The sequence below is a fragment of the Haplochromis burtoni genome, unplaced genomic scaffold (assembly GCF_018398535.1).
Source record: "Haplochromis burtoni strain Fernald_Lab_line unplaced genomic scaffold, NCSU_Asbu1 Contig_618, whole genome shotgun sequence".
Taxonomy (NCBI): Eukaryota; Metazoa; Chordata; class Actinopteri; order Cichliformes; family Cichlidae; genus Haplochromis; species Haplochromis burtoni.
This window is the reverse complement of record NW_024582979.1, coordinates 127,664-150,586: the sequence shown is the minus strand read 5'-3', so window position 1 is coordinate 150,586 and position 22,923 is coordinate 127,664. Positions and strand designations below refer to the sequence as shown.

The 22,923-nt window shown below is 44.1% G+C and overlaps 1 protein-coding gene across 4 annotated transcripts in view; it reads right to left on the bottom strand.

Annotated features, from left to right (window-relative positions):
• Positions 1-1,640: 1,640 nt before the first annotated feature.
• disp1 (dispatched homolog 1 (Drosophila)) overlaps positions 1,641-22,923 on the bottom strand; it is a 148,329-nt gene continuing 127,046 nt past the window's right edge. For all 4 annotated transcript variants that reach the window (XM_042214844.1, XM_005949076.3, XM_042214845.1 and 1 more), the window contains 8 exons: positions 13,228-13,257; positions 12,757-12,880; positions 11,307-11,434; positions 7,504-7,598; positions 7,176-7,273; positions 5,496-7,085; positions 3,990-4,253; positions 1,641-3,904 (listed from right to left, as the gene is read on the bottom strand). In XM_042214844.1, the coding sequence (XP_042070778.1) occupies positions 2,111-3,904; positions 3,990-4,253; positions 5,496-7,085; positions 7,176-7,273; positions 7,504-7,598; positions 11,307-11,434; positions 12,757-12,880; positions 13,228-13,257 (4,123 nt within the window). In that variant the 3' untranslated portion in view covers positions 1,641-2,110. The remainder of the gene's footprint in view (positions 3,905-3,989; positions 4,254-5,495; positions 7,086-7,175; positions 7,274-7,503; positions 7,599-11,306; positions 11,435-12,756; positions 12,881-13,227; positions 13,258-22,923) is intronic.

Here is a 22,923-nt window from a genome sequence, read left to right as displayed (position 1 = left end):
AGGAGAGAAACCACAGCCGTGGGGATCAGACACCTGAAGGAACACGAGCTGAGCTGTACGTGCCAAAATAGGATCTTTCCAGCAACACAGAACCATCACACAAAAGCTGCTGGTGGTTTTACTTGTGTAATGCACTTTAGAGCGCTTGTTTGTATGTGCGAGCTTGTTTCAGGGATGAGAGGAAAAAAGAAGCGAAAGCACGGCGGTATTTTTCCTGCCCGCCGTGACGCTGCTGAGTGTGGCTGGTGGAGGGACGTGTTTTTGAATTAGGAGGATTTGGACATCAGCGTTTTGATATGAAGCTTTGTCAATGAGCCAAGACTGTGGTGGAAACACCACATGATGAGTTTATCATAATTCCACAGAAGCCCCACTTTTTTTAATCACAAAGTGGCGGAAACACGTGTCTGACACTCAAAATAAAGCCTTTTAGGCTCTTTTGAAGAATAACGGCGGTCATAACAAATATTGACTTTCAAGCCCAGTAGAATTGTTCAAACTCTTTTCGCACCATATAGCTGGTTTCAGTAAATCGCTGCACCCATTTGTCATTTTCCTATCAAGACATAAAGACACGAGGGGTGGCTTGAGACTTTTGCACAGTACTGTATATAAAAGTCATGTATGGAAGTTTTTTCTACTATTGCCGAAGTATCACATCAGTGAATTTGCAAAGTGTATAACTATCCTTCCCCCTTCAGCTTACTCACCACGATTCATTTATTCTTTGGTAATACAAAAGCTACTGGTTGGCTAATGTGTGTTCTATATTAGATGAGTGAAACCACTGCTGATGGCAGCAGGGCTCCTTTTTGGTGTTTGTGTGCCAAAGTGATCTCTCCTGTAATTACAAGCCCTGAGGTGTAGCCCACCGCCTTCTTCTTCATCGGGTTCAATGATGTCATGTAATGAATTTTCCCAAGATGAAAGATTTCTTTAAAAAAAAATGAAATAAAAATAAATAAATCTATATTTTTTACCAGTGCATGTTATTCTGAATCTTAGAAAAGCTGTAAGTGGACCCGTGTGAGAAAGCACACACCTACAAGCAATAAATACAGATGGTTATTCTTGTGTAAATCACGTGTACACGTGCAGTTTAAATCCTGTGACCTCGAGCCGTGTAACAGAGCGCACTGAAGGCGCCAGCAGCCGAGACGATGAAACAGGTGCACACGTCACGACTCCTGATTGTGTGTCTGTCTGTCTCTGTGTGTTAATGTGTCTGTGTGCGTGCGTGTCTGTTAATGTGTGTCTCTGTCTGTGTGTGCGTCCGTGTGTCTGTTAATGTGTCTGTCTGTGTTTTAATGTGTCTCTGTGTGTGTGCGTCTGTCTGTGTGTGTGTGTGGTAATGTGTGTCTCTGTGTGTGTCCATGTGTGTCTGTGTGTGTGTCCGTGTGTGTGTTAATGTGTGTCTCTGTCTGTGTGCCTGTGTGTTAATGTGTGCGTCTGTCTGTGTCTGTTAATGTGTCTCTGTCTGTGTGTGTCTGTGTGTTAATGTGTGCGTCTGTCTGTGTGTGTGTCTGTGTGTTAATGTGTGTCTGTGTCTGTGTGTTAATGTGTGTGTGTCTGTTAATGTCTGTAAATGTGTGTCTCTGTCTGTCTGTGCGCGCACACATACACACAACAGCAGGACAATGTTTTTGTTTCTTAAAAACGACACTTTAATCACACAGCACAGCTTTTATCTGAGGCATGTGGCAACAAGAGTACACTGGGAAGTTAACACGGACTCCAGCACATACAAAGAAGTGATAGACACAAAGCAACAGAGGCGGCGCGATTTCATGTCGGTGCGACTGGCTGCTGCGTATTTAACACACAACTTAAAAACATTTGTTGGCGACGCCGGTTTGAAAAATAAAAAAACAACCATTCGTCTCCCACAGTGATGACGCAGCTTCATCAGTAGTGTTTGTTTCACTGTTAGAAAAACAACAATCACATCTGAAACGCTGGTGAGTACAAAAAGAAAACTGTAAACTGAATACATGTAGTGAGTCCGTGCTTCATGAAACACACCGAGGCACTTGGTCAACACATCCCACACCTTGTACGATTGCACAACATTTCTTGGACTTTTGGTTTGTGATACTGACTTCACTTATTGTCAGCATAAGCTTTCAGAAGAGGGATTAGTGGTGCTTATTGCAATAGGAGGCACGCTGGCTTCGCTTTTTGGCACGTCTGACGCTGAATTGCATTTCACTTTCAACGTCCTGTTAAAACAGTTGAGTTTCTTTGGAGAGGCAGAGGCCGCCCGCTCTCTTTTTGAGTTCCGCTTGCATGTCTTAATGATCTCTTCCCGTGTGACGGGAATACTGTCAGGCTTGTCCTGGTTGCCAGGGACTTCACAAACATCCATGTGCATTGCTGTTTCAGTTCTTGTGGTGGGTGTGTGGTTATCACCACGATAACGGCTGGTGTCCGTTGCACATTCATGGCAGCTTTTGTGTAAGGAGCCTGCTGAGGGGGAGGGGCTTTGAGGCTGTGCTGTGGTGCTGATATTTTGGCTACTGTCAGGTAATGACATTTCATGCCTATGAACTACGACTTCTCCAGCAGTCTCAGAATCAGAGCCAGGTCCTGGTCCTGGATCCGGGCCAGCGTCCTGCTTTGGGCTTGTGAATCTCTGGTCTCCTACTGAGGCTGCCTGCAGGGCCGCAGTATGAACACAGTGCTTCCTGAAGTGACAGGTGTGGGGAGCTCCTTGCCTGGGGGTCACCAATCTCCCCTGTGAGCAGTGGTGGAAATGAGTGAGTGGACAGTGGAAGTAGTGCATACAGCACTCCACGTGTGTGTAGACTGGGTCCAGGTTTGTTGGTAAAAGGGTCGCGTTTTGTTTGCTGAGGGGGCTTCCTGAGAGGGGGAAGAGCTGAGAGGTTGGAGGGCAGGAGCGAGAATCCGGCGCACAGGAATGTGGGTTCCACTGCTGAAGCAGATGAGGATCCCCACATGTGCAGTTGGTGTTTTGCGAGTACTGGCACCTGCACGGTGTGCTCAGCGTGGCTACGTGCCCATTCTCAGATCCTCTTTCACCGGCTTCTGTGTTCGAGTAATGAATGTTTGAAAAAGGAGCAGCGTGGTGGTGAGGAGGAATTCTGTTATAAAGCTGAGTGCTGGAATCATGCCCTTCGTGCAGTTTATCCTCAGTTTTTTGACTGGATGCTAAAGGCTCCAGCTCATAATGTTCCACCTCACCGCCCTTGCAGTCCAGCTGGTATTTCGCCAGACCAGAACTCTTCCCCTGGGGCGAGGGGCTGCTGGATGTGGTTTCGGTGAAGGACTGACACTGCAGTTTTTTGGGCAGCGGTATCTGGCCACAGGTGCCCTGGGGCCCCAGGCAGCGGCACATGCACTGAAAAAAGAAGGTGGCAAAGGCCCAGCTGATGCACATGATCAGCATCATGAACATGCCCAGCTGCGTGTAGGCCAGGACAGTTGACGGCATCATCATTGCGCCGGCAACAAAGGTGGTTAGTGCTGCCATTGCAATAGCAGAACCCATCCGACTGAGGGAAAATATCACCTTTCCCTCACGGTCCGGCTCTGGGGCAAGTCGGTAGGCCACGCCGTAGTGGACAGCAAAGTCCACGGACAGTCCGACCGCCACTGAAATGGTCACAGACTCCAAGACATTGAGCTCCCAGCCCAGAAGCACCAGAGAGCCCACTGTGACAAATATGGTCCCTGCAATGGACAGGATGGCATACAGGCTGATGATGAAATTCCAGGTGGTCAGGAGCATGACGCTGAAAGCAACAGCCACTGACAGCGCCATAGCAATCAGAGTCCCATCTGACAGGCTGTCCTGGAGGTCATAAAACTCCAGGTTGCTCACAAACCAGCCATAGCTGAGGCCTGCTGGGGCATAGCGAAGCTCCTCCTCAATCCAGGCATCCACCTAAAACAGAAAGACATTGCTAACATTATAAAATATCTTGTTTCACCAGTGGAGATGTGTCCAGGTGATGCTGGGCTGTGCATACCTCACGGTAGAACTGGTACATCTTCTCATAGGCCAATGTGAAGAGGAAGGTGCTCTGGAACTCTAAAACAATGGCTCTGATGGTGTCGTTGATGTCAAATCGAGGTCCAGGGGTCTTGCTGTCAAGGTGGTAGTTAGTACTTCGATCCAGCTCCATGATGGCTCTTTTGATACACAACTCAAAGACATCCTGTTTGTATGGGAAGATGGACTGACTGCAGCAAGGGTAGACAGAGGCCTCATCGCAGTCCTGGTTCTCCATCCACTGTTAAAAACAGAAGAGGTAAACCAGAATCGGTCGGGTTGCTTTCTGAAACTTTATGGCTTAATTCATTTATGGCCAATGTCTAAAAGGACTGCAACTGAAAAATGAAAAACTTCCATCCACATGGATGTCTTGAAATAGCGTGTGTAACGAATTCTAAGAGAAGGACTGAAGAATGAGACCTGTATGCTCACTCCTCACCAGCACTCTTCTCTGTGCTCATCATAAACAGTGCTAACAGTTCTCTGTGAAGGTTCTCAGTCATCCAGGTCATCGTAGTCTAAGGAGCTTGGAAAGAAAAGCGTCTGGACTTGTTTAAGTTGCTTGAAGACGTTTTGCTTCTCATCCGAGAAGCTTCTTCAGTTCTAAGGGTGAAATGGTGGAGAGTCCCAGTGGAAGTATCTCCCCAAAGAGGGACAAAGGGACCCCCTGATGATCCTCTACGTTTTGTCCTTTTGTCCCTCTTTGGGGGGGATACTCCCACTAGGTTTAAATCTGGGACTTAAACAAGTCCAGATGCTTTTCTTTCCAAGCTCCTTTTCAAAGTGATCGCTAGCGACACAGCTTTGTTAGCATAGCATAAACACAGTGAAGCTGGAGGATGAACGCTAACTTTTTTCCACTTGATAAAAGTTAACATGAGGGTTCCTGATGGTTAGAGACAAATACAATCGCATGGCAGGATGCTGTAAACGGACCAAACTTCAGTCAGGAGAACAACTGAGATAATCCATCCACAATATAAGGTTAGTCATTCATATACACATTGGCTGTAGTTACACCGTAAGGTTTAAAAACTGAGCTTTGAAATGAACAGTGGTAATAAAAACCAAGCGAGGCCAACAGTGATCACTGACTGTTTTTAGGGGCTCGTTCAGGATACAAAGCATTAAAGCATGTTAAAAACACAACAGCCTTAATAAACGCAGAGTAGTTTGGACCTGGAAGCAGCGTTCACGTGTCATCACTTAAAGACCAGATAACAAGTCATTTTTCTATATAGCAGATAAGCTAATGCTAGCCGACTGTAAGAAAGTTTAATCTGATGAAGTCAATCAGTTCAAGTGAGAATTTAACAAACGGCAGGAGAACACCAACATCAGAAATGTGTTCAACTCTTAGAGTAATCATTTTGGTTTTGGAGATCAATTGTGGTTTAATAACTTTATTTTTTTTATTGATAAAAAGGTTCTTGAGGTTTGAGTTTGCTCCCTATATCACTAGTACACATGCAGTACTGACCTGTTTGAACGTCTCGATGAAGCAGCTGGTGAAGTCCTGCTCTTCGGACTGAAAGACGAAGCTCTGGTTTCTCATTTTCTGGCAGAAGTTGAGGATCCAGACCTGAGATGCTGGACTGGCAATGTTGAAACTGCTATCCAGCATCAGCTTTCCTTTGTTTTTGGGGTTCAGGGGATCACCATTATCCACAGGGGTCACCCCCCAGATGATGGTAATGGGCATGTGGAGGTCCTCGCCATGATGGACTCTCTCAAACATGAAAAGCTTTTTGTACTCTGCATCATAGCGCTCAAATGGGTGAGAAGATCTGAAGACCTGAAACTCTGCCAGCTCCAAGGAGGGGAGCTTCATCTTTGGGTTTACACAAACCACATAGGCCCCGCCCACGGTCATGGCAAGAAACCAGAAGAGCCAGAGGTAGCGGAGCTTGATGACGATGCAGGGCAGCACCTTCTCAAAGAATATCCTCGACACCTCCGAAAATGTGAAGAGGCATTTGTTGGCCTTTTGGCAAAGACCGGCCCAGAACATCTGCGTGCAACAACCTGTCTGCTGGTGCTGAGGCTTAGCGCAGAGGAACATGTTCGGCAGGTAGCGTTCATGTAGCACCACCACGGCGGGCAGCCATGTCACCATTAAAATATAGTTGACCAATATGGCAGTGCCAGCGTAGACTCCAAAGCAGCGAATGGCAGTGATGTTGCTGACATAGTTGGCATAAAAAGCAGCAGCAGTGGTGAAGCTGGTGACAAACATAGAGAGGGCCGCGTGTTGGAGGGTCACGCCGACCGTCTCTGCCAGCTCAGCGTGAGGCTTATCGAACTTAGTGTAGTTCCACACGTCACAAAGCACAAAGGCGTCATCTGCACCGATACCTACCAGGATGATGAGGGCTGTGAGGTTCATGAAGGGGAAGAACTCAAAGTCGAAAACCATTCGGTAGAGAAAGTATGACACAATCAGCGAGCTGATGATGGCTATTATTGTCATGAGTGTGATGAAAACTGACCGCGTGTACACGCACATGACCAGCAGGACTATCACTATGGCTATGGCAGGATACACCGTGTCTGTGAGGAGGTAGTCCTGAAAGAGGTCGTGTTTAATGCCAAACTCGATCCCTGTGACCGTGGTGATGCCATCGGAGGCGTTCCAGTTCTCGAAATTGTCCAGGTAAATGTTCATCATAGACTCGCCTTTCTCCGTGGGGGAAAAGAGCATGCTGTACTTGAGCACAGGCGGAGGATACTCCAGGCTCTTGGGACTCAGGAAGTCTTTGTCTACCAGAAAGTGAAAGATCTGGTAGATGGCGTTGTATTTTGTACACTTGCGGGGTACACTGGCACACTTTAGCTGGTCTTTCCGCCGCAGGGTCATGTCCCAGCAGTCGGGTCCCAGAGTGCCGTTATGATAGTATTTGGCACACGAGCGCAGGATCTTGAGTGTGTGCGATACGTCTCGTTCTGTAATCTTCTGGCAGGATGACCTGTTGTTGAGGACAGCGATGTAGTTACCTAGCGTCCAGCTGGGGCAGCAGGAGTCAGCATTGGTGCGCTGACAAAGATTCCAGTAGTCCCGGTGGGAACGCACCTAAGGACGGAAAGAATGAATAAATAAGCGAAAACAAGCAGAAGTGTAACAGAAAAACATATTCACACGACTTGAATGATGCCAGCATACTCTTGCGTTGTCCAGATTGCACATGGATTTGATGGCCTGAATACTCCACAGGTTCTTCCCTTCAGCTGACGAGAACACCACTCTAGAATAACTGTCACCTGCAGAAAGGATGGCATAGTCAAGTAGGAGAGCAAGTTTCCCCATTTTATACAAGACAAAAAATTATTTGACCATCTGGCAAAGATCCTGTTCACGTCCATCAGCCACAGTAAAAAGCACAACTATTCCATGTCTGCTCATCCTTATATAAAGCCATAAATCTGTCTGGGAGTTGCGTGGAATGTGGACTAGTATAGTTCTTCCTGTTCTCCATTGTCCTGAATCTTACCTGGCACATCACAGAAGAACTCTTTACTGAAGTCCCACTCAGCTTGCCGTTTGTCTCTGTCAAAGTGGTCTTTGGGCCGCCTGGGCTCTTGGTGACTGGAAAACAGTAGAAGGAGAATAAGCAAACATCTGAAGCACTTAACTAAGGTGCTGAACAGGATGTGAATTTTACACAAAATACCTTGATTTCACTGGGAAGTGCTAGACCATTCTGTGTAATCTATAAAGCTTTGCATGAGTCATAACTCATAGTATTATAAAATCATCAGCCCTTGGTTAAGTTTCCTTCCCCACCCCTTTGAACCAGATATGTGATTGGCTACTCTTCACAAACAGAAGCTTTGCACAGCGGGAGGGCAGCGTTTCTGCACTTTCAGCTGGGCATGAAATCACCTTTGGCATCAGAATCAAGAGTAGGAAAAAACAGACACCCCCCCCCCCAAAAAAAAAACAAAAAACAAAAACAAAAAAACTATCTGACTGTGTTTAGACCAGTCCGAGTTGTATGATCATCCACCACTGTAACAGTATACACTCAGTGGCCACCTTATTTGACACACCTTTGTGACTGGAAATTTGTATTAACAAGCAATCAATCACATGGCTGCAGCTCAGTGCATTAAGGCTTGTAGACTTTGTGAAGATGGTGATCATGGGATGAAACCAGATTTTTCAGAAGGCCATATGCAAATGATTTCATTTTGTTTCTTGAAAGAAACACTTCAAATTTAGCAAAATGCCTAAAAAACAAAAACAAACAAACAAAACAAATGATTCATTCAAGAAATTTCAGTTTCAGATCACAATAACAACATCTAAAGTATCCTGTCCTTCTTATGTTATCCTGAAACACACATTGACATTTTGTTTGAGGCCGCTGTTGTTGTAAAACTAACTGTATTTCATAGAGTTAATTCCTAACATTCCTATTATTGTTTTGGGTTTTTTTTTAAATGGCATTTTTATATTGTTAAGTTTCCTCGGCACACTTTGGGCCACGTAGTGAGCAACAGCCAGAAGAAATATAGTATTTCTGAAGCTAAACGTGGCCCCAACCTGGTACTAGCTAAATGTAACTAACAAAATGACCAGTGAGTCTATAATAACATAGCTAGCTAACATTACAGTTGAACTATTGGAAATACCATTTCCGTTAAGTTCTGTCAGAGCAGATAGCTCCTTCTGAACAATGAGAGCAAAAATGTGTCATTTGGTACTTAAATGTGTTCAATGACTGACAGAAAATGAGGAAAAGCTCTAAAAATATTTGTAGCACAAATGTGCTGCAAATATAATAATCAGTCAGTACCAAGTTGAAAACGATCCAGAAAGAATTCTTATTCATGACTTCATGAATCAAACAGATGCTGCTGTGTCAGAAAAGGCAGCAGTCATCGCAGCTCCCTACAAGAAATCAGATAAATGACTTTCTGCAGTACAGCGAGGTACTGCTGTCATTATTCTAATAATCATAATGGTAACTCTGACTGAGCAGGGCACCCGGGGGGAGACGTGCAGATCAGTTTTTTAAATGAGCCACATTTTTAGGAGGAAAAGAGGAAGGCAGGGTAATCAGGCGGCTGTCAGAGAGAGAGAGTGACAGACGGAGGGGATGAGCCAGGGGAGCTCGCTGACAGAAGCAGGAGCCACTTTCTGATAAGCACACAATTACATGAAGACAGACACGCGGCGCAAGACAGACAAAGGCGTCCACAGAGGGAGACGGAGAGAAGAGACTTTATCTAATCAGCAGAACAGAGCTGTTTTAGAGGCTCTAATCTTAGCTACATATTTCTACACAGCATCTGCTCATAAAAAATTTAAAATTAAATCTGAATCAAAGACGGTCTACTGATTTTTAATCATGCTAAAGTGACATGCCTGTGAATATGGTGATATGCATCAAATAAGCAAAACTGAGCAACAGTAAAATTTAAGAAAGCAGATATCTGCAGTCTGATGTGTGCACGAAGACCTGAAAGAGACAGACATGCAAAGACTTGCTCTTGATTAGTGAGCAGACTCTGGCTGATGGGAGGCAGTGGCTGACCTCGTGGATGGACAAACCTCGACTATTCCCTCTCTTCTTTCAGGAGGAGATTCAGACAGGTCTGTCAACAGTATCCTTCACCCCTACCTCTGACCCCCACGCCTTTAACTCTCGCTCCCCTGTGACCTCTCTTCTTGGCTGATAGTGGAAGCCAACGGCATGAGTGCCAAACAAAGACACTATATAATGTCTTTGTTCAACCAGTAACAGTTTAATAATGTTCTCTACACTGTCACTTCAGTTTTACAGGCTCAAAAGTAATTAAACGTTTAATAATGTCTAAGAAAATTATGTAAATTTATTTGATTTAAAGATTTTTATTTTGGACCACTTGCTTTAAATGTTTCATATTTATAGTGTCCACCAGGTGACACTAATTTTTACCACTGAAAGCAACAGTTTACACTTTTTACCTTTTCCTGCAAGTTTGCCTAGTTACTCACACAATAAGTGGGTCTCACTATTGATGATTGATATTGGACAATGGTGTGTGTGTGTGTGTGTGTGTGCGTGTGTTTGTTTTTTCTGGGATTTGATACCCTGTCTATAAATATAGAGCTGTGTATAAAAATCTTTCTACATCGTAATTCTCGTTCCCGTTCAGCATGCTGTCCTGCAGTGGTATATGATGTTAAAAGAAAGAAAGCGCGTGTGTGTGTCTGTGTCTGCGTGTTTCACTTTCAAGTCTTCTCTCTTAGAAAGCCACACTCTATGTTTAAACTAAGGCCGTGATAATAAACACTGATAGCTTTTCAGTGCTTCAAAGACACTGAAAACAAAATAGGGCTCTTTGGTTCTGGCTCAGGTAGTTTATGGTGGAGCAGTTACTTTGAAGAGGGCAACACTTTACAGCACACAGGAGGCTCTGGGAATGATCTTTTAGGGGGAACGAGGAGGTAGAAACAGAGCGGTCTCCAACTCTGACCCATCTGAAGATGAGAGTGGAGGGGAGATGGATGAAGGAGCAGCAGGATAGACTTTTCCATTTCCATATTCTGGTCTCCCACAAAGACCAGAATATGGTCTGCAATGCTCTGCTATGTTCCAGCAGCCAGAGGTCTGATCCCTTGATCTACACGCTATGCTGCTGCAGTTTACCTGGAGGTGACGTGGACAGAATCCTGCACTGCTGAGGCAAAAAGAAGTAAAAGGTCTGACTGGAAAACTATAACTAATGTCTGAGGAGGAAGCCAGAAAAGCTCGTATGATGCAGCAGGGACCTGCTGTCAAAGTTTACTGAGGTAGGCTGCTGCTCGTCCATGCAGGGCTCGAAAAGTCAAAACCATAATCTTAAAGTGAACACTGAAGTCGATGGGACACAACGATGTGACAATGAGAGTACTAAAGACTCAATGAGAAGATTCGCAGGTGCATTAAACTTGTAGGTGTTCGAAGGAGATTTTACACAGACAAGTGAACAAAAAACTGTTGTGTGTTTTTCAGAGTTTGCTGCCCATGTAATCAATCGACAGACTGCACATTTTAGCGTGGACTAAGGGTTACGACAAATATTTAACATGTGAATGTGAGATTTGTCCTCCTGCAGCGACACTTGTGCAACAAATCTTTGTTTTCTTCTGCTAAAGCAAACATCTGCAGATGAACCCACCGATGAGAGGTTTAATGTCAATCGCCTTTCAGACGGCTTGATGAGCAGACAAAGTCTACAGCCTTTGGAAAAAAAGCTGCTAGACCGGCTCTCGCATGTTCCTGCACAGAGCTTCAGAAAGCATCTCAGATGAGTGTAAACTCACATTTTGGCCTGCTCATCTGCATATTTGAATGGATAATTGGCCAGTGTGGCTTTATAGCCCGTGTTCTTCACCATATTGTTCCATGTGACTAGTCGCTGGCCAATGGCTGTTCCCCGTGGCTCGAAGCCCTTGTAGGAAAAAAAGATACCAGAAATAAAACAGCAGAAATTGACATGATTATGCTTGTAGAAATGTATTGTATTAAGGCAAACTGATCATTTTATTATCACACAGTTCTCATCACGCTCAGCCAATACAGGACGTTTAAGCCCGACACACATTTTTAGCAATTTAAAAATCAAATATATTCACTGATATTCCCCCAAAATCAAACCCTCAACTATTTCATCACAATATCTATGGAAATTTAGAAATTATTAGAAATAACGTGAATAACAGTCAAATTTATGTTTGCTTTCTTGGTACTCCTGTTATGTTTGAGTTTAGTTTGCTTTGGCAAACTAAACTCAAACATAACAGGACAACATAGAACCGATCAGCCTGCATGAGTGCGTCTCTATTCCCATGTTGTTGCAGTATGTTAATGACTAACCTCGTATTGTGGATGGATTATCTCAGTTGTTCTCCTGACTGAAGTTTGGTCCGTTTACAGCATCCTGCCATGCGATTGCATTTGTCTCTAACCATCAGGAACCCTCACGCTAACTTTTATCCAGTGGAAAAAAAAGTTGGCGTTCATCCTCCAGCTTCACTGTGTTTATGCTAACATAGCTGTGTTGCTAGCGGTCACGTTGCACAACATTATATACCAGCTAGTCCAACTTCAGTAACCCTACAAACGTCACTGCTGTTTAGTTTCCTGTCTTCAGTTATGTTGGAAGTGGTAGCAGAGCTGTACATTTGAATGCTTCAGAAATATCTCAGTCAGAACATGCAGAACATGCAATATCATGTTTAGGTGGAAACTAGCGAGCTAACTTCCTGCTAACTTCTAACTCTGTTAAATGTAATAAATTCTGTTTTCATGGATGCCTGGATGTTAAACTTAATTGTTACACCTGGTAAAGCAGCAACGCTGATCATTTTATTAAAGATGAAAGAATTTAGACAGTTTTTAACTCTCGGTGATGCCGCAGTGATCGTTTGACTTTGGGACCTGAAACGGACGGAGTTTAGGACCCAGATTACTCCGCAAGGCTCCTGACTACGGTATCCGTAATGCTCCAACAATCCATCAAGCGGTGCGGCTTCGTAGCTTACCAAAGTCATACTGAAGCATTTATGACAGATTTTTGAGCGCCGTGCACCACATAAAATTGGTTTGAGGTCAATAAGCACAACCAGAATTCATACATAAGGCGCACTGTCAATTGCTGAGAAAATTAAAGGATTTTAAGTGTGCCTTATAGTGCGGAAAATACAGTACTACACACTGAAAAGAGGACGGCTACCGTCATCTACAAAGGTGACCAATGAGTAGTGTACTCACGAGCAGTGGGTCAGAGAAATCCGGCAGGTCAGGCACAAGTATGCCCACCAGGGCACAGATCACAATAAGCACCGTGCACACACCCAGCACCACCACTGGCCAATCAGCTATTAGCTCAGCATAGCTGTGAAAAAGACACATAAAAGTTGATGACAAGACGTCCTTTGACAGTTGATTTCAAACAGCATGTGCCTCTGATTACATACAGAGTAGGAGAAACAAGAAAAAGCATCAAATTAGTCACTGAGGGAACAAACGGAGAAAACGAAAACATGTCTTCTCTTTAAGAGTTAGATTTTACTGTAGGCTAATGGATAAATGAGGACATCCAAGTTGCTAGTTACTGCAGGATAAGTGAATCAATAAGTCGTGACTCACTACTGAGGAATGATGGATCCAGTAGAGCTCTGAATGATGGATGACAGAAATAAAGAAAGGAGGAGAAGTTTGAGCGTTTCTGGCAGGTCTTACCTTCTGGGAAATCGAAAAGGCATCGAAGGGCTGAAAACCAAAGAGAGGGAGATAAATCAGGTTTATATTTTGAAGTCAAAGCAACAACCAATCAAAAACATATTGGAGGAGACTTGAGAAAGAGTGGACATCTTTTCTCCATCATGTGCTGTTTATCTTTTTCCAGCAGGAGCGCGCAGCGTGGATATTGGACCGCTGAAGACATTAAAGCTGACATGGCTGTCAAAACCACTTTGTGCTGAACGTCTCATAATTCTCTGCTCCTTTTTCAACTTTGTTCTGATTTGACAGACAAGCTTACAGGGATTTTCTTTCTAATATACACGAGCCACACGCCGACATCTAACGACTCGAGCGAGGTACCAGCATCTAAACTGCAGGCCGACGCCAACCTGAAAACTTGTGCTGGGCTCAAAATGATCCTGAATTTCTGGCTGATCCTGACACAAAAGGATGTCAGCGTGAAGCTAAATAAAGCCTCAAATGTTCCTGATAACTGCTAAACAGCATTTTTTAAATTTCATTGAAGCCAAGTGAAGCCTAGTGTGCCATGTGCTCGATAAATCAGCACTCCAACACACACCAGGCCCTCGCCGATACAGCGGGAAGTCTCGGATTACAACTTGCACTTCCACGCAAAGACATGTTATCACATTGTGAAATCAGGCTTCCTGTTGGTGGCTGACCCAAACACGCCCACAGACACATACTTCAGCTGCTCGGGATCTATCTGGAATTCTCATCAGCTCCTCTTGGGAGCAGTGGGGGGAGCGTCCGGTATGCCGGAGAAGCAACAAACGCGCCGGGTGGAAAGGAAGAGGAAGTGGAAGAATCAGATACGACCACCTGATCACAGTGGGGCTACAGGAGATTAATGATCAAGGCTAAAGGGGTTCACGGGAGACAGACACATGTCTGTGTGGAGAAAACACACGGAACAGCCAGAGTTGGTGATTTTAGCTTCCCAAAAAACCTAAACTGAAGCTTCGCAGTTAAAAAAGATGCAGGGTTGGGGTTTTTTTTTTTTTTTGGGATGAACATACACAGCTGAGTGAATAAAAACGGGCAAACAGAAGAAAGTCTGAACACTCAATAAATAAATGAATCACATGACATAAACAAGTAAACTGATACAAGTAAACGTCACGTTATCAGAGCTGGTTTCAGCTGATATTTACCATGGCTAACACTTGCAGATGTCGATATTCGATAAGAAGAAGAAACCGATATTACCCAAAGACACTAGGGGTGCAACGATACTCGTATCGATATTGAACCGTTCATACAGTGCTTTCGGTTCGGTACGCATATGTATCGAACAATACAAAATTTTTAATTTATTTTATCAACTTTTCTTCTGACGATGCTGTCTGTGTTGAGGCTCAGTGGATCTGCGTTCGACTACTCCGCCTAGGCTGCACTGTCGAGCGCAGATCCACTGAGCGCAGCGCAAGCTAGCAAGACAGAAGCTAAGCTCCGTTGCAACATGGCAAATTGAACCTCCCCCACCCTCATTCAGATCTGGCCTTTGGAACTATTTTGGTCTTCATGTGACGTATGACCCTGAAGGTAAGCGCGTCATGGACTAAAGTAAAACAGTATGTTGGATGTGCCACGCAATGCTCAATTACATGGGTGGGAGCTAGTGTGTTAGCGCAGTTAGCTCGTTAACGTGTTGGCCAGTACTCGTTAACGGAGATTTGCCGTGTTGTGGCGTTAACGTCATTTCAGATTAACGCTGACAGCACTAGTGGGAACACAACGAATATGACTGCACATTTACTCCGACATCATCCTAGTGCAAAGACAAGTGGAAGCAGACAAAAACAACAAGCACGCATGCTACAAACTTTACCCGAGTCATTTAGACAGCCGTTAGCACATGATTCTCCTTATGGGGACCTGATATGTTTAATATGCTGCTGAGAATATAGCCCAGAAGAAGCGGATAGTATAGCTTTTATTTTGGAAAGAGACATTTCTCTGTAATAAACTCTTTTCCAAAGATGAGTGATTTCTTCATCAGATAGAGTTATTTTATTATTACTTTATTGTTTCAGCAACATTAAATTTAAAAACTGTACTTTTGAGTTAAAATATATATTTAGAATTTTAATAAATGACAAATTAAAAAAGCATGAACCTTTTTTTGTATCGAAAAAATATCGAACCGTGACACCAAAGTATCGAACCGAACCGTGAATTTTGTGTATCGTTGCACCCCTAAAAGACATGAAAATCAGTCGTTTTAAAAGAGCTGTTTATTGCACACTGATGCCAAATGAAGGCACATTCAGGCACAAGTTAAAATGATGACAAGTCGAGAGGAGAGTGTCAGGACCGTGACTACATCAATGAGCAGAGTCCTTATTGGAGGCCAGAGGGACTGGATTACCCATTCTGCCAGAAAAGTCTCTGGAAAGATCAATGCACGGCTTTAACCTGAAGCTTAAAGGATTGTAAATACATTTTTAGTGCATCACAGATTCACATCTTTACTGGAAGCTAAGTGGCCCTACTTTACTTCTCTAATGGTACAAAGAAACAGGAAGTGAGTTCTGAGGTAACCTTCTTGTGCAGCTAATCAAGTTGACAACACTCTGATTTTAGCGACATAGCCCCATGATCCAAGCAGGGTTTCTGTCCCCCCATCAAAGTCAGATAAGTCATAATGGGAACCACAAATGAACTCGCGGGACGAGTGAGGAATTTTACTCCACAGGGTTGTAAGGAGGTTGTAAATCCCCTTTAAAGCCCCACTGGGCCTTTTTATATGGCAGCCAAATGTCAAGTGGCACAAGCTGAGAGCACAGTTTGCCAACACAGGTATGCACAGACACAAACAGGCCATCACTCACGCTCGTCTGGGGAAAGAAATGTTACAATGCAGTGTTGTGCTCCAATGCTCCGGGCTCCCTGCAAACAGCACCACACAGAGCCCACGGCATCAAGCCGGCCTCTACACTCCTCAAATCCCAAACGGATCGAGCACGGATCAGTTGGAGGGAGGTCCAATCCAGCAAGGCCTCACCGGATCTACTGCCTGTGTCACAATAGTGTTAACCAGGAAAAAAGTCCACTCACAGATGGACCTGAGTGTTTTCATAGCATTAAGCCATTTGAAGCAATGGCTTTAAATTAGCTCCTTTTAATTGATCAAATTAAAATGTGTTTTCCTCCCTTTGCTCTTCGCTCTCGTATATTAGAGACTTTTTCCCCTTCAGCTTTCAAAGTGACCTCTAACCCGGTTTAAACCAGCAGTACCTAATGAAAGCCACGTTTCCCCAGCCCTTCTTTGAACACGCAGCCGAGGGAAAACTCTGGATTGCTAATGTAATTCATTTCACTGGGCGCCGTCTCTTGGCTTTCCATGTATGGACTTGAACTGGAGACCCCAGGACACAGATATGGCCCAAGATGGAGGAGTCGAGCTATCGGAAATACTTGGAGCAGATTCATAAAAGCGCTGTCAGGCTGTCTGTTTGTCTACTAAATGGACTATTTTGAATTTTGGCCTGCAACTCTCCAATCTGAATTCATTTCAGCCAATTGGAAAGCTGCACAGCATACTTGGATGCTTTTAAAGAAGACAAGAGATGATGGATTCTTGATCTATGCAGTTCACAGCAATAATTTATGCCATTGTTATAAAACTGAAACTGGCAAGCTGGGGTCAACATGATCTCAAGAACTGCAATCTGTAAAATGAACAAAAACCACCTAAATCCTTTGACCTGCCACATCAGGTTTCCTCCACGACTCTCTGGTCCCTCCTGACCATGCCGCCTTCCCTTTCTTCCTTTGCTTGCTGCCTGCTCTCTTATTTTCCTTTTCCCTCTCCTCCGCCCGTGTAACCTTTCACTGTTATTCTATTTACCAGAGGGAGAGTGTTTCTGGATCACTGGGCTAATTAATAAGGTAAACATAGACGGCCCGCCGCTCACTCAGCACGGCGCTGACAGAGAAGCAGCTGGGGACCGAGGGGTGGCTTTCTACACACCACGGCTCTGGCTCATCCCAGACGGAAGCAGACAATCGCGCGAGGAGCATGGCGAAATCTTTTGGGGTTCATCCAAAACGGAGATCTTGGAGCGCACTGTAACAGATGTGAGGCGATTGCTGGTTTTAAGCTCTAAGGGCCACGTTGTGCACTGCTGTTGTTGACATTTGTGCTCAAACTCGCTGCACTTCACAACTGGACAGGAACTAGCAAAATAATAAGTAAAGGGGTTAAGAGTTCAGAGGCAGAGGACGGAGTTAACTGTCAACAGACGGGTAGCTAAATATTTCACAAACATGGCCTTTAAGTCGGCGCAGGAACAATTAGTGTCAGCCATCAGGCTGCTGGGCCCGCCCTGCCCTGATTAGTGCCTCGCTGGAACGCTGCACTCAATTAGAGGCTCGATCTAGCCGTGAAATAGGCCCCGGCTACCAGTGCTCCTACTCGAATGACATCATGAGACTAGCTGGGCAGAAAAATACCACACTGTGCCCGATAACTCAGCCTAAAGAAGAATACTGTGTCAAGCCTTGGATTACATTAACACAACTGTAAACAGATACGAGGCTCAGAGGGCGTAAGGAATGGAAACTTTGTGACAGATAAATAATTGTAATGAGTAGAAATCAGCGCTTTAAGTCAGCCTGTATTTATATGCAAACACTAAAGTTCAGCTTTTAGAAAGCTCGGAAATGAGCGCGTGTGGAAATTAGCCCAGCAGTGTTGCAGTAAACAGATAATAAAATCCAAGACTGTAAACACTTGTAAAGCCATTACTCACATACATCAGAGAAATACCAAACAAGAGCAGCCAACTGTGTGCTATAAAGTGGACACATTGCTTTTACGTCTGCAAAGACAGACCGATAAGAAAGCAAGGAGAAAAAAAGGCATCAGTTAGCATCAGTGGTAACACAGTGATTCATTGGGCATCATGTTTCTAACAGGCCTCCAATAAACACAGAAACAGGCCTGGGCTGTTTAAACTAAGTTTAGACTGAGGTCAGTCGGGGACACCTCGTCTCATCCTCGCATGGTGGAAACGCAACCAGGCATGATGGGAGGAAAAAGTGCAGCAACCACAGGACAAGTGCCGTTATGGACTCACTTGGATGTAACAATAATAATAATAATAATAATAATGATGATAATGTATACTTTATTGATCCCCGTGGGGAAATTGGTCTCTGCATCTAACCCATTCACTGAGTGAAGCAGTAATAAGAGTGTCAGTAAAAAAAAAAAAAAAAAAAAGATGGAAGAAACATCCTTCAACCATGTCGAAGGGTTTTATCCACCAGAGGGCGCTCTATGATACCTGTGGCCCGTTGGCAGCACACGTCTGGAAGCATTGCTGTGGATTTGGCACATCCACAACAGCCAGCTGAGCATAACAGAGTTAGACAAAGCATCAACGAGTAGGTAAATATGTAAACAAATGTTTTGGAAAATCTGTTTATGATTTGAGTCACTGAAACAATAACAGAGCAAAAAAGATGTATGAGCCAATGAGGGTGGGCGATACAGCCTAAAGACCACACTGTGATATTTCAAGAAATTTGAAATAATATTTGTGATGATACAGTTGAAAATATAACAATTTATTGATGCGTTTGGTTTGCAGGCAGCAGGATTTTGCGGCACATTTTCCATTCTTCATTTTCCAGGCAATAATTTCAACACTGACACATCAGACTGTAATTCACTCTTTCCCCAATGCAGTGTGTATTCCTGCACGGAATAAAATAGTCCCAGTAAGAGGTTTTGCGTATAAGCCAACTAATAATCACACTGGGAATTTGAGCAAAAATTATTTAGTCAAGTAAATAAATGGAAAAAAGCATTTTAATCTTAACTGATTGATACTTTTGTGTCAGGGAACCGTTCAAATGTTCTTGACATAAAGTTGTTTTAGCACAGATGCTCTGAATATTTATCCAGAGAAAAACCTGATGTGACACATAACAGGTGGCGTGGCTAACACGCTGAAATCGCTTGATGGAACCAGTTTGCACCGTCATTTTAAAAAGCCAAATATGCAGTATTCACTCGGTATTCAAAATATGAACAGACTGGGCGCTGCTGTAGTTCACCTGGTTGAGCAGGTGAGCTTTTTACCAACAGCTACTGCAGGTGCCTGGGCTGCAGCAGCATAACGGTGTTAGCGGTGAGTAGATGCCAGTGGTCATGGTGGAGTAGTCAGTGCCAGACATTTCTGAAAGCTGCACTTTCAAAACACCTACATAACTTTTCATGTTTTTTTCAGTGGTTTCTGGTCGTGTGGGTAATGGGTTTAACTGTTGCCCTCTTACTGATTCTGATCCTGAGGACTTGAAGCAGACGTCCGTGTTCACATCTGCATGTGTGGATGCAGCATGACTGCTTCCACTGGTGAGCGTGGCCTTTTCTGGCTGCACCTGCCATTCCCTTGAATTCCTGGAGGTGAAATACGGGCGCACAAAAATTCCAAGCATACATGTGGGATTTAAGCACCGTGGCTGTAGTTAAGCTGTCAGTCAGTGCGACATCTTTACTGTGGCTGCTCCTCACCTCATTCTTATCACTTTAACCTCACACCCGGAGATGCACGCAGGCCTGTCTGTTGCACAGAGCTTCATATCCTACATCATTACTGTCATTCGTATTCTTTCTAATAAAAAGCAGAACCTGTCAATAGCTGGAGGGCAGTGCCAGGAGGAATCTGACAGTTTGAATCCACAAGTCCTTCCCAACCTGCCAACTTTACACCGCTCAGTTGTCTGCAGCTGAGAGGGTCTGTGTGGTCAGTGAGACCAGCAGGCTTTCCTATTAGTCCTCCAGAGGTGGAACCAATGCTTCCCACCAGCAACTGCTGATCCTCCAGCTTCTTACCACAGGCATCTGTTGAGTATGGCTTCCTGAATGAGTAGGCTGTGGGGGGGTGCAAACATGAGGAATGAAAAATATAATGAATCTTTATCAAAACACTTTGTCGCTGTGCAGCTAGATGAACTACAGATCTGGTCCTTTCAAAGAAAATCCTGAAGCCTCTCGTTCACAGTGAGGAGAAGCTTTTTAAGGCAAACACGAGTCATTAATCTGCTGTCGTTTAATAGAAAGGCTGGTATAAACCAAGAACCTTAACAGGAAAGAGAGGACAGGCAAAGGCAATACAGTTCAGCATCTTATTTTACTATGGCTGCTGATGTAAAGACTCAAATCTGACTGCAGCATCGATACCTGGCAGCACGGCTAGTTTACTACACTGGTTTTCCAAGTTTAAAGACACATTACAAGGGACAGATTATGGTTTTCCTTATTTTATGTGCACACTTTTTAAGATGCAAACATTTAAAATGATGAGATAAATGTAAAAGTAATCAAAGAATGGCTCATGCTCTACATTGGGATCCATCAGCTGCAGCCAGTAAGAACAAAACAAACTGAAAACAAAGTGAAGTGAGGAGGAGGACCATTCAGAATGATGCAGACCTGGAGGTTGGAGAAACAGGCCCACCTTAATGACCCATGTGAATCGCTCTGACATTGAATCTTACCTATGCCGATTCCTCCACTGCCCCTGAGATGTGATCTTAGGCTGCCTCAGACACCGTCTGGAGCTTTGCTTTGACCTTCTTTGATCTCATTCATTAATAGACAAGGAAGTGAAAGAAAAAAGGGCGATGTCGAGATTTTTTTTTTTTTTTTGTGGAGGTTCATTTTTCACTCTACACTGCTCTCCCTCTTCCATCATTACCTCACCGCACCATCAGTCTAGTTTCCCCTGTGCTTTTGTCGCCATCCTTTTGTGTCCCGGGCCGTCTGAGGACGCGGTAGCTCCAGGGTCGCCATTTGTTTGAGTGCCTCCTCTCAAGCATTCCTGTCTCCATCAATCACTCTTCTCGCTTCATCATTTCCTAACCGTTGTCTGGTAGGGTTTTTTGGTTTGTTTGTTTTTTTTGTTTTTTTTTTTTGGGGGGGGGGGGGGGGGGGGTTGCTCTTCTGGAGCTTTCTGCGATATCTCGTGTTGCTGGGAAGTGCAACGTGGCAAACAAGTGCTCTAGTTGTGTTCATTAGCTCTGTTTTACATTGGTCAAAGATGATACTTGGAAACGTATTAAGTCAAATTCTGTTCCTTGAGCTCCTTCACACAGAGACACTGTGCTTTTGCGAGTGTGCATTCACATTAGGAGAGTGTTGCGACGCGGGGAGGGAGTCTGGAAAATTCCAAGCAAAAGTTCAAAAATGCAGGAGAGGAAACATGAGCAAGAAACGGGCTGTTCATCTCCACATGGGTGTTGTCTGTTTCAAACACACTTTATTATGAAGGAAAAAGAAGAGTAAATCAACACATCTGGTATGTATATTTGCACACGGTATACTCTCCTTTTGGTGTAAATGTAAAATGGCCTGCATTTGTATAGCGCTTTACTTAGCCCCTATGGACCCCAAAGCGCTTTACCACACCCACACACACACACACACACACACACACACACACACACGAGGGGTATACATGTCTAATGTATACCGAGGTATAAATGTATACATAGATATTTGTGTGGGTGTGAGAGCGACAACAACATCAGGAAGAAGGAACACGAGAAGCTTAAGAAATATCAAGAGCTGAGAGAGGATATGGTGATGTAACAGTGGTTGCCGTGGTAACAGCAACACCAGAGCTTATGACCCCCGAGCTGGGAGACAGGCTCTGGAATGACATCCTAGATGTCTGTCCTGCTCCCAGAGCCTGAAGACAAAGACCTAAATACAAGGTTTTGAATTATAATGGATTTGCTTTTTCTAATGTCACGCGTGCGTCTGTCCGGTATATGATGTCCAATTTGTCTTTGATTTTGATTTTATTGATTAGCATTCAAATATCTCAATGAATACAGAACAAAGATCTACCACAAAGCAAGAACGCACGAGACAAGGCTAATCAAAAGGTATTGGCTGAAGCCTTTGCTTATTATGCCAACTCTTCATTTGTCAGTCTTTGTTCGTTCAAATCTTCAAAGCAGTCCCATCAAGTAAATAAAATATTTAATCAAACCTGTATCTTCCCATTTCTCAAATCGACTATCAGTTTTATTTGTGATGAATTCAGGGTTGTAGGATTTCCACCGTATCAGTCTTTCCCTGGTTTGGTTTTCTCCAAGATGTTTGTAGCGGTCCAGTCCAGGGCTTGGATCATGAAGCTGTGTGGTTCTGATGCTTATTATTGCCTGTAGGTGAATATGAGCTGATATTTGGCATTCCAGCTCCTTCCATTGTGCTGTGCAGGCCCAGTTACATATAGGTCTAACAAGGTTTTGATTTGTGCTGCGCTAAAGTAGTCTAATGTTTGGCAGGGGAAGACCTCACAATGTCACACGTCCATGTTACATGCAGTGAAATTGGACCCCTGTGTGATTAGCTACGTGAAGGTCTAAACTGTAATTCTAGCTCTAGGCCGCGTTGATATTGTTTGAAATAATATAAATTATTCTTATATAATTTGTAACCTGACACATTGTCAGACATGAATTGCTAGAAAAGATCATTCAGGCTGTTGCACATATGTTTAATATTTCACCTGCAAATATGGCCTCTACCTTCGAGTGGGAAGGTCTGCTATGCTTTCCTTTAGGCGAGCTAAGACTGTCCATGACGTTCAGCAGTTCGTTAAAATAGGTTTGCATTTATGACCCCCTCCTCCTCCTATTGGATGAAGA